The 12,560-nt window shown below is 35.9% G+C and overlaps 2 protein-coding genes across 7 annotated transcripts in view; one reads left to right on the top strand and one right to left on the bottom strand.

Annotated features, from left to right (window-relative positions):
• The window catches only part of LOC135848732 (obscurin-like), a 142,847-nt gene that overhangs the window by 20,954 nt on the left and 109,333 nt on the right, over positions 1-12,560 (top strand). The window lies entirely within an intron of this gene.
• LOC135848735 (UDP-glucosyltransferase 2-like) lies at positions 6,266-11,886 on the bottom strand. The gene is made up of 6 exons (XM_065368711.1): positions 11,415-11,886; positions 10,968-11,303; positions 10,125-10,595; positions 9,832-10,051; positions 9,530-9,749; positions 6,266-9,447 (listed from the first exon to the last, which is right to left on the bottom strand). Exons 1-6 carry the CDS (start codon positions 11,433-11,435, stop codon positions 9,204-9,206), a joined length of 1,512 nt encoding a protein of 503 aa, XP_065224783.1. The 5' UTR covers positions 11,436-11,886; the 3' UTR covers positions 6,266-9,203.

Below are 12,560 nucleotides of genomic sequence, written 5' to 3'. Positions count from 1 at the left end.
GTTTGTTAAAAAGTTTTGATTTTTTGCCACGCTCCTTCAAATTAAAAAAAAAAATCAGATTCAAACAGAGTAGAGAACAGAGAGCGATTCCTCCAAAAATCGATAAAATTATTAATGTTAAAGATGGTGATTTTTTAATAAAGGTGGATTTTAAAAAGTAGGTAGATTCTCATCAGGATGTTTGAAATGTACGATTTTATCAGGATGAGGGGGAGGGGAAGGGAAATGGTAAGGGCAGGAGTACAATTCAAATTCACTTCATTTTGCTATAGACTGAAATTCTGATTAATTTTCTCCAAAAGGGAACCGACAAGGTAGTTTTGAGCCAACTCAGGATTATGAGTCACCAATCGACAATCACCATAGTTTTATTCTTCGAGATCAAGGATAGATAAAATGCCAATTACCCTTCTTTCTCCTCCATGTGAGCTTTCCGAACTAGAGAAATAAATCCTATAATCGAATTTTGACCATCTATTTAAAGACTTCACGCGTGTACAAGTACGAAGCAAACAGCTTGTGCCGTCTATATTTATGATGATTGTAGTAGTGGTGATGTACAAAAGTGTGTATAAAAAGCGCGAACTCGAACGCGGAATGTGTTTAATAGATAGTTTTGTGACACAGTGTGTAGTGTAATTAACTGCTACGCGAATGTAACACGTCTCCGCGGCATTCTTGGACAATTTACATATTCTATTTATTTTACGATTACAACCAGCAGCGAGAATGTTACATAAGGACAAATAGCCATAATGTGAATGTGAAACATATCTCTCGCGATGAATTATTAACCTGTTGTAAACAATGAATAATGCTGAAGCTTCTTCTTTGTAAATAGCAATAGCATTCGCGCCAAAATCGTTCCGGATCTGAGATTTTCAAGTATTGGGGGGGGGGGGGGTTGAAAAACGAAAGTTACTTGAAATTTGCAAAGAGAGAGATATTTTGGGGTATGCTGAGGGTTCAGGTTGCTGGAGAGGACGTTTTGGAGTTGATTGTGACCCTTTCAAGCCAGTTCGAAGTCTGGATTTGGACTCTGAGTCAATTTTTTTGGAATTAGTGCTGGTTATTTTTTCAACTTTTTTTTTTCACCGAACATATTGAAAATAATCAGGGATCTAATAGTCGAAAAAGTCTTGAAATAAAAATTTCCAGATCGATGTAGCTCTGAAAAAAGTCGAAAAATTCGCTGAAAAAATCATCAAATTCTGACAAAATAATTTCCTAGAAACGAGGAAGAATTTCTTTGTCGAACAGAACTTTCCCAACTTGACCTTTGTGGGTCGGAAATGATACTAGTGACGTAATACACGATGACTCATTCCACAGTCAGAGCATCCGTATCCGCGAAATTTTTTTTAATGAGCGTATAATCCACGTTTTTTGCTTCGAAAATGAAAATTTGCAAAATCGTTAAAGCGTTTCATTGCGCTCATCTGTACAATAATAACAGCTGTTGGTGTTTTTTTTTTCGCTCAAAAACGCGAATTTATTCGTATTAAAAAAATATAAACCTAATTAAATAATTTTCGAGACGTTTAACTCGCGTCATTAATCAACCGAGTGATGGAAGAAGGGTCGCGAATTCGTGGCATATGGGAAGGGTTTTATGGGACTTCACATCAATTACGATTACCACGTTAATGGGTGTTTAATGTGGGCATCATTATAAATCACGGATCAGCGCTTCTTCAACTATTAAGATCTGTATTATAATTAATGCGAATAATGCGTAAACAAGACGTTGGTTGGGTGCTCGAAATCGAGACAAATATTTGCTAAAATGACGTCGAGGAAGTTTCGTGTGTAGAAATATGCACTGAGAAGTGCAGTTGTTTTGGTGCATTTTAGAGTCGATTTCATAATTGACTGTCATTTGTGCAATTTTGAACAGATTATGAGAGATTTTGGATTCATTCAAAAGGAGAAAGAATAATTCTCAGGCAAGGTGATGAAGAAAGGAGATCTTATGCAGTGGATTTGGTAAGCACGAGCAAAGATTGGGACCACACGTTGATCATAATTTGATTACGTAGCTTATATGTGTGAGTTTGACGATTGCCAATGTCTCGATGTTTCAATACCACATTAGAATTGGCATTTGTACAAACGGTTTTTAACGTTTTAGAAATGCTGATGCTGAACGGAACTGAACGACGCTAGGCGTTATTTTAAAAAAAGAAAACGCAATAATAAAATTCGCGTGCATCTCGAACTCGATGGCTGTTTACACCAAGATATCGAGATCGACTCGACGTACTCGTATAAATCAATTTGATTTGTTCTCTCTCTCGTCTCTACAAATTCTGAGTAAATTGTATGCACGACGAGTAGAATTTTCCACAATATGGATGTGGTCACGGTGGTGGATATTTGTGTAGCGCACGTGTTATTGGCAATAATGTTGTCGGAGATGTTAAACAGCGCTATTTACCGACCGTTTATTGTACGTGTGGTAGAAAAGAATATGTCATTTCGGGTAGAACTATTGCCAAATCACATCAAAGCACCGGTATCAAGTTGAAAGTACTTGAACCCTTCGGACAAGCAATGCTGTACACTGTGCAGTCTCGTCAGGTGCAAATGTGTTATAAATATTAGCTTTAGCATAGCATTAGCTATAGTAGGTGGCGGATTTATCCATCTACACAACATGTAAACTCATATATTTATGTTTGCGAAGCTACGAGGTACTACCGCAGAGACATGCAGATGTTGAAGATAAATGTGTTCAGTCGGTGTGGGTGGTCAAATGAGAAAACTTTAACCGATGCAGAACCGATCGATAAAATTTAATCGATCGTTAAATTATTCGTCTGCGGGAAGCGTGCCTGCGTGTAGTTTCAATATTTATCATTTCTAGCTAAAATAGTTTTACGAGTTATTGGAAGTCGTTGCTGCGTTGAATGGAAATTATACTGGCGATGGTATTCGCGAAACCACATTGACCAGCAGGGTCCAAAACGCGAATAGTATCGGAGGTTTAATTTCACAGATCGCTAGATTCATCGAATACGTGCCAAATGAGAAAATATTAGTCAAGATGCTTAAGAGCTTGGTTCTTGTTTTTGATGTGCTGCTGAGTAGTTCTAGAAGCTTTAGAAAATGATGGAGATCAAATTATTGAATGTGATTCAGCTCAATAGTGCCTGTAGAAGGTTTTGTGGTCGTTGCGCATGCGCAACAATTATCATTCAGCTACTGCGCATCCGCTACAGTTGCCGTTCAGTTACTGCGCATGCGCAACAGTTTATCACTCAATTGCTGCGCTTGCGCGAAACCAACTTTGCTAGCTCTGATTATAATGCATGTCTGTCTAAATGTGGCCTCAACTGACTCGCTTTGCTCTTGCTCACTTGAGGAAACGTTTCAACTTTACAGTTGAGGCCAAAAATATTCAGTTTGGGTTTAGCTTCATTGTTTCTCACTAAGTGTTTGCATAGGTAATTTTAAAGATCAATCAAAAGTAATTAGTGATTATGAAAGCTCGATTCTTCCTTTCTCAGAATCACTATTCACTTTTGACCAGTCGTGTTTCTAACCTAAAGAAAAATGAATATTTGTACAACAAGTCAAAAATAGGTGTTCCAAAAATATCTAGTTTTAATAAATAAAAGGATAAAAACAAAACAAATACATCTCTAGGATTTAAAAAATCAACAATTCAGTTTAAAATATAACTAAACTTGATATTTTGTGGCATAACCATTCGATTTAATTACCACATTCAATCTTTTTGGCATATTTGAGATGCATTTTTTTAAATAATCAGGAGTCAACGAGTTCCATTCTTCTTTTAATTGTTTTTTCAACTCTGAAACAGAAGAAATTGGCAATGAATGTATTTTTCAGTCTAATTCATCCCAACCACTCTTGATTGGGTTCAAATCTGGTGATTGGGCAGGGGGTTTGAGAATTTTAGGAACCTTGTAGAGCAACCATTCTTGAACTAGACGCGATTTGTGCTTCAGAACATTATCTTGATAGAATTCGAATGTTCATTTGATTCCATGTTTCTATGTGGTGGGGAGTAGATGGCCTTGAAGAATATGCAGATATTGCTGGCTGTTTATAATTACCTTCAATAAAGACTGATTCCCCTACTGCAGATGTTGAAATACAGCCCCATACCATGACACATGCGCAATGCTTTACAGTTGGCTGTAAATTTACCAGGTTTAGTTCTTCATTTTTCACCTTGGGAGTAATAAGGTTACATCTCAAAAAAAATTGATTTTGACGTTTTTGCATTTTTGGGGTTTGTATGACACCCCCCCCCCCCCAAACCAAAAATTACACTTTGAGTTGGGTACATTATGTAGATCTTGTAAAAAACGCCAATGGCCTAACTCAAAATCCCAACAACATTGCAAGTTGTTTGGAGTTATGGGTACATCTCAAAAAACTCCACCTTTTTTGAGCAAATTTCGTACCTACTACAAAGGGTTAACAAACAGTTTTGATTGTTTTGAATGTTCGTCAGTTAAAAATGGTCACAAGGAGTGCATTTTTTATTGCTTTGTACCAAATGAATAAAAAATTTGAATTAATCATTTTTCAGAAAAATGAATCTGCACATGTAATGAACTTTTAGTTTTTTGAGAAAAACTCTAAAACTAAGCACTCTAGAAAAAGAAAACAAACGACATTATGTCGTTTGGAAATGTAATTCTCTACAACTTTGTTCTTATGATATTTTTTTTGGACGCTTCCTTTCGCCTCCACATCAACTTTAATGAAAGGTTATAACTCAAAATGTTTTCCAAACATTGAAATATTTCCTCTCTAAGATTTTATTTTTCAAAGTGTTCTTATGCTAAATGAAGGTAGGATACCATATCTTTAATTTGAGGTGATATTCATTCCTCACAATTAATTATAAGTTGATAAAAATAATGAATCAAATTTTTAAAAATAAGAAAATCACTATTCTGTAAAATTTCACTTTTTTGAGATGTCACCTTATTACTCCTGAGGTGCGATTTGGTCTCCTCCATACAATTTGACAGCCATCTGATCCGAATACGTTGTATCTGCTTTCATCACAAAATATTACATCATTCCAGCAATTTTCAGGTTGGTTAACATACTCCTTTGCAAAATTTTTGGATTCTTATCATTTCGTCCTATTCTAGCATTGTAACCATAGTTGTGTAAAGTTCTTCAAACAGTTGTTGGTGAAATTCATTTTGAGATCACTTGGTTAACTTCCAGTGTCAATTTTAGAGCACTTAATTTTGGATTTTTTAAAATTTTTCTGATGATTACACGCTCATCGCGTATGATTAGAACTTTCAGTCTGCCTGCTTATGTGATAGAAGCTATCTACCCTGTTTTTGTTTTTGTATCTTCTAACAGTATCACCAACACTGTACTCTCAGGTATTTCCAAGTTATTAGATATTTCTTTGTCAAGTTTGCCTTTTGGGTCATTCCATGTCAATTTGACCAACGTTTTTGAGTCATGTCTTTAGATTTTGTTCAAATTTTCTTTACAAAATCAAACCACCCAATAAGTAAGAAATTCGCATCAAGTTTGGTCCTAGCCCCCTCAGGGGTGGGTGGGGGAGGCTTCCATTATTTTCACATTGTCTCAAGATACTCAACTTCAGCAGCATATTTCTCCAAACCTATGATACTTTGATCAAAACTGATTTCACTGTTTGAAAGAGCATTGCATTTTGAACTTTTTAGACATTTTGAAATTTTCAAAAATTGAAAGTTCAAAGGGTATAGGAGGATAAGGTACGGTTTTGGGCCCAGAAATGGATTTCGACGAAATTCACACCAAAGGTTACCCATGATGAGAAGATACGCTCAAAAAATTTTCAGACCCCCAGACCTTTTTTTCAGGGGGGGAGGGGCCAAAATGTGTTTTTTAAACTTTATTTTCTAGTGTTTCTCCAAAAGTAGATAAAAATTTCGCGTTTTTTTGTATCGATTCTTAAGGGTGAGGGGAAGACCCTGAAATTTTTTCAAAATTTTTCGGACCATTTTTCACCAAATTGTGGCGTTTTGAAAATTTTGAGCGGCCATTTTGTAAAGAAGTTGCGGAGGTACAGTCACCATTTTTTTTTCCTAAAATACGTTATTTAGTCAAGATTATACCATAAAAGTTTCAACGAGTTTGAGTTGGTGCAACATTGTCAAAAAAAATAAAAACTGACCACGCGTCATATTTGCCGGGGGTTGGGCATGATAGTCCACGGCGCTATCGTGGGAAGTTACGTAGCGTTCGCGCGCGTTACTGTCGTTCGTGGTTGTCTCGTAGTCCAGTCAAATAGGGGGGAAAAATGGGTGAACCACATACTCGTTATTCCGATCAAATATTTTTTGGTGAATATTGTCAAGAGTAGTGTGGTGAACAACATATTAAAATCCCACCGACCCCTCCCACAGTGGATCACACCCCTTCAAAATCAGATTTTCGTTAAAAACTTCTAAAATATCAACTTTCGAGTAGAGTGAGCTTTGTGATCATTTTATGTCCTCTCAAATACCTATCGAATGATCTATCAACCAACTCCCTAGCCCCAAGGGGGTGGCGCTACGATCCCTCGAAGTGACGTAATTTTTAGAAATGGGCTCCGTGAGCTTTTGGATTGATATTTGCATGTTAGGTAGGTAGGTACTAGGTAGGTAAAGGTACTTAACGAGGAACTTCCGCATTGAAAGTTTCAGATCTCCAGACCCCCTCATCCCATTTTTGAAAAACACCCTTTTTCTGGAATGGAATAAAAATTATTTTCTCAGCCCCATATGAACCGATTTTTCTCATTTTTAAGTACGTTGTAAACATTTGTAAGGGGTGTACCCATAAGAAATTTCAACCTCCTCCCTTCATATTTACCCCCTCATAATGACGTTATGATACTGGTGTCGTTCGAACCTCCCAAGCGCAAATGTTGCGTCAGATTTTGTTTTACACTTACCCGGCCCCTGTAGAAGCTCCGGAGGGGCTGGGTGCGAGTAAAACGAAATCTGACGTTTGTATTTCCATTCGGGTAGTTCGGTTCACTTGAAAACTACACCAATATTATAAAAGTAGTTCCGTTTAAAAAACAGTAGAAATTGAGGAGGGGACTGAGGGCCTGGAGAGGCCAGGTAGGTGCAAAACAAAATCTGACATAAAATTTGTGCTCCGTAGGTTTGAAACATATGAAAACACCAATATCATCAAAATAACTATATTTCAAAAATATTAAAAATTGAGGAGGAGGCTGAAGGAGTGAAGACACTTGGCGGGGGGGGGGGGGGGCTTGATGAGTGCAGCAGAAAATCTGACGTCATATTCGTGCTTAGTGGTATCGAATCATGCGGAAACGACACATCACTCATTAATAGTTAATTCTTCCAAAATACTCATTTTACCCCCTCTATGACTCGTTTTTTCAAATTTTCACCATGACGGACCTGCCAAAACAAAAATTTCGAAAAAATATATGATATTGAGGGGTCGTAAATACATCCAAAGAACATGTTTAGAAAATTGTTCCTCGCAATTTTCATTGTTAAAAAACATGAAATAAGACGAAAAAACGCCATTTCGAGGGGTATATATGAAGGGAGGGGGTTGACATTTCTGACAATATTCACCAAAAAATATTTGATTGGAATAACGAGTATGTGGTTCACCCATTTTTCCCCCCTATTTGACTGGACTACGAGACAACCACGAACGACAGTAACGCGCGCGAACGCTACGTAACTTCCCACGATAGCGCCGTGGACTATCATGCCCAACCCCCGGCAAATATGACGCGTGGTCAGTTTTTATTTTTTTTGACAATGTTGCACCAACTCAAACTCGTTGAAACTTTTATGGTATAATCTTGACTAAATAACGTATTTTAGGAAAAAAAAATGGTGACTGTACCTCCGCAACTTCTTTACAAAATGGCCGCTCAAAATTTTCAAAACGCCACAATTTGGTGAAAAATGGTCCGAAAAATTTTGAAAAAATTTCATGGTCTTCCCCTCACCCTTAAGAATCGATACAAAAAAACGCGAAATTTTTATCTACTTTTGGAGAAACACTAGAAAATAAAGTTTAAAAAACACATTTTGGCCCCTCCCCCCCTGTAAAAAAGGTATGGGGGTCTGAAAATTTTTTGAGCGTATCTTCTCATCATGGGTAACCTTTGGTGTGAATTTCGTCGAAATCCATTTCTGGGCCCAAAACCGTACCTTATCCTCCTATACCCTTTTAAAATAGCGCTATAAGTGGGAGCTACCATTTAAAATTCTGAAAAAATTTCCATAAATGTACGATTTGATGCTTTTTTGAAATATTTAATTTTTGAGATGGGATCTTTGAATGTTTGGGAAGCACCCCCTCCCCCAAAATTTGGGTGAAACTTTCAAAAAGAAATCTGGCGCATGTGACGTATCAAATTGTATGTTTTTGGTGACGCTACACATGAATATGACGTCAGTTTTTTGATTGGACCCCATTCACGGCCCCCAGCACTTCTCCAAAGGGGGTAAAAGTCAAAAAAATGGTTTCATTCGTGTGACACATGAAATATGTAGTATGTTTTCGATATCGCTGAACACGAATATAGCCTTAGTTTTAATTGACCTCACCCATTTGCAAATTTCGAAACACTTAAAAAGTTCAAAACGCATAGCCCTTTTGAACAAACTGTGAAATCAGTTTTGATCAAAGTATCATATCGTAGCAAATAATTGACGCCCCATCCACCTGTCCTCGCAGTACTGAGTGGGCTGGTACCAAACAGATTTCGGGTTTCTTACTGAAAAAAAAATGAATGAAATCAAGAGACATGACTTTCAAAATCGCATTTTTTGGTCGAATCGATGTGGAATGACCCAAAAGCGAAAAATTTGGATATAAAATTTTGCCTCGCCCACGCCTTCCCCCTCCTCTCCTGTTAAAAATCCCATAGTGTTGAAAAATGTCCTGCTAAAAATCGTTTTAATAAAGTACTGCTATTTTATTTTGAAATTTTGTTGGACACCCTGTTTTGGCGCAATCTTGAAGTTATACTTTGACAATTTTGAATCTCATTTATATAGAATGTGAGATTAAACCGTATAATTTACATTTTCCATTTTTGAATTTTCAAAAACTAGAATATATAAAATCAAAAAAGACAATTGTAATGAAATTTTAAATATTTTTTCAATGAACTATGATATTTTTTAAAAGTTGAGCTTGTATGTATATATTCAGAATATTTAGCGTAAAATGCGCTTGAAAGTACAATAAATAAGCGAGCCAATAATTATAAAAATTGAAAAAGTAAAAAAAATCACATCTAATAACAAATACTGAATCCAATTCAATTGTAAAGAAGCTGTTTTCAAATGAGGTGCTCCGTTATGCCTGGCGATGTATTCGGTCCAGTATACAACGCTTTGTTCAGGTGACATCGGACGATCTTTGAGAATTTTCGATAATTTTTCCATATTGGTGCGATACCTTAACAAACAAAATTTCAAGTTTTGTATAAATTGTTTCTTGGTCTTACTGTTACCAACGCTGTCGATGATTAATTAGGTACTTCGTATCATTGATTATTCTATTCAACGCTGTTAAAATGTCTTCTTTGGAAATATTGGTTATGTCGAGCTGAACCGCTGCTTCCATTTTTCTCAAAATATTAGCATTGATGAATTGATCAGTGGTTATTGCGCAAGAGACTACTGGAGTGGCAGAGTAAATGGCTTCGTACATGCCTCCCTGACCACAATGGCTGATGAATACCTTGACGTTTTTGTGTTCTGTAATTTTATTAATCGTTTTATGATTCTGTTATGAATTAAATGATGGTTCTAGAAAACTGAAGTGAAATTTTATGAGTACCTAGTATACTTCTTTGAGGCAACCAATCTAACAACATTACATTATTAGGTACATTTTCCATTCGATTTTCGTATTTCCAAATTACTCGTTGAGGGATCTCGGCGAATGCTTCTCTGAAAGTATGTATTGTTTTAGAAGGCATTGTAGCAGCTTTGACCAATGAACCTACTGAAAATAGTATAACACCGTGTACGGCTTCGTCGATGAATTTTTCAATGTCCTGCAATTAATGTAATTGAATTAATTGGATAAATTTCTTTCTCTCGTTTAAGTTACTTTGTACTTATGCGTACTTTTGGTAAAGGTTCAGCTCGTTGGGCATGGATGCATCCAACTTCAATGGCATTTGGCACACTGGGTCTGCTCAATGAGGCCGGATGATTGTTGTAAAATATTAAACTCGGTGCAATATCTTTGTATTTACTCAAGGGTGCAAGTTGATCCAAATGATCCTGGTGAAATGTTTCCAAACAAGGTACCAGGTATAAATAGTTGAATAAAATTGCTTCCAAGTAAATCCACACGTTACTAAAACGTCCTAAAAAGCTATCCTTGTCCCAACGATTCGATACTGCTTCGAAAAAAATGTATCCTGGATGTTGGGGATTGCCTATGGAATAATCAGCGTAATATTCTTGTTTAAATGCTTCTGTTCCTATTACTGGTACATTGAATTTTGCAGCTAAGGGTAAAAAACAGTTGTACAGGAGTAAGATCTCGACGAAGATAACGTCGTATAATTTCTTGTTGGAGGTTAATGCGAGCTGAAAAGTATAATAAATCGAATGAGTATTAGATTTAGAAGTGATTAATCATGATTTTCAAGATCCCGAATTCAAATACGACTCCATTCTCGAATTCTACAACGTATATTTTGAAACTGGGCCATTTGCCTTACGTAAAATAGGTTGTGTTGGGACCAGAACGAAAAAAAAAAATTTTTTGAACGTTTTTTCTCTCTGAAGACTCAAAGCCCTCCAGGGATGCTTCCGGAACTAAAAGAATTTTGGTTGACTTTTGACTCAAAATGAAAGTCTCCAGTGAATTTGGTCACAATCTTCCGACATTTTTTTTTCACGATCCTCCCAAATTTTGTACAGAGAGGTAGGTACTATAAATAAATTATATTTACCTACTTGAATTTCTGGCAATTTCATGATCTCATAACAAAAAGGTCTCTCGGCGTTCATTACACGTGTCAGCAATGCGAAAGTACTCTTGGCAAAAACGGTTGCAAATGGTTTGCCTTTGAACATGAGTTCCTCCTTTGAAATATCGATTATCGATGTGTAGTTTTGCTGCGATGCTTGATCTGGAAAACAGGTGATTACGGTGACTTCGTGGCGAGCGTCTATTAAACTTTTCATTACAGCATTATTGAAGGTAAAATGACTTTTGGACGGATACGGAAAAATTCCCAATATTTTTAATCCTTGAGAGAAGTGTATTTGTGCCACAAATAAAGTGCAGATCTGTAAAAATAAACATATTAATTTTGTTTTTGAGCGAAATTCGGGTTTGAAATCTTAGTGTAGGTAAACGGATTAGTATTGAAGTAGCGTATTAGTTTAATTCGTACTTACAAAAATTGATGAAATTTCCATATTGACGTGTGGTCGATAAACTATAGTTGCATAAGAACGAAAAAACGTAAAACACGTATCTACGAAAAGCAAATTAGTATTGCGATGATTTACCTACATTTGTGCATACTTACATATTTTAGTTTGCACATTTCTATCCAAAAATTTTTCGAGTTCAAATATTTTATAACGAGTAATTTCTTTCATGATATGAATGTATATTGTGTACCTGGACTTATCTGTACTTCTTAATTCTTACTTGAATCAACACCGAAATGTTTCATCTTATCTTCTCCTTATCATGGTAATATTATAAAATATACGTACTTCTACTTACATTGTCTTCAGAGAGTCAACTTTATTCTATGCCGACGTGTAGGTACTGAGAAAATTTTCAATCATCTGTGCTAAATTATTACTGATTATTGGGGTCGAAAGAAGTTTTAATTTCTCACGTTGGAATTTTTTTCACTGGTCACCCATCGTGGGCAAAATAGGCGAAAGCACTAGAATTGATGATTTTTCAATAATTGGGAATTTCACCGATGCAAAAACCTCATCAAGTCTCACTAGGCTGTCAAAAATGTTCCGTTTTTGCAAAAATCAGTGAAAAAAATCCATTTTTTTTTTCAAAAGTACCTACAAAGCCATCCAGTGTGGCCAAGATTGCAAAAAAATGTCCACTTGCAATCCCTGATTTTATTAAAATTAGGTACCCTAGGTGCAGTTTTTGCTAAAATTACTCGTCATGTAAACTGCAAAAAATACTCCTGTATTTGTAAAAATTGCAATCTCGTTTTTTTACCAAAATGCCAACCAGTCCAGTTTTTATAAAAAGTATGAAAAATTCCCATTTTGTCAAAATTACGTAAGAATTGCTAAAGAAAAGATCAGTTTTTTTTTTTTGCCAAAATAACAAAAAATTCTTTCCCTTCAGATTCTTCCAATCGAAGTTTAAAATTATCCATTTGGGTACTTATTTGTTTTTTATCTGAATTTTGATTTTTTGAAAAATTTTATTGTTTATAGTTTTACTTGAAAACAATGAAATTTTGGTCTCAAAGTTTGAACTTATACCTCCATCTTTTTCTCAAACTGAAACATTTGAAGGAATTTCCTGCTAAAAGTCCTGTTCCTTTCCATTAA

This window comes from Planococcus citri, chromosome 5 (assembly GCF_950023065.1).
Source record: "Planococcus citri chromosome 5, ihPlaCitr1.1, whole genome shotgun sequence".
Lineage (NCBI taxonomy): Eukaryota > Metazoa > Arthropoda > Insecta > Hemiptera > Pseudococcidae > Planococcus > Planococcus citri.
The sequence above is the reverse complement of the archived record's forward strand: the minus strand, read 5'-3'. Positions and strand labels throughout refer to the sequence as shown.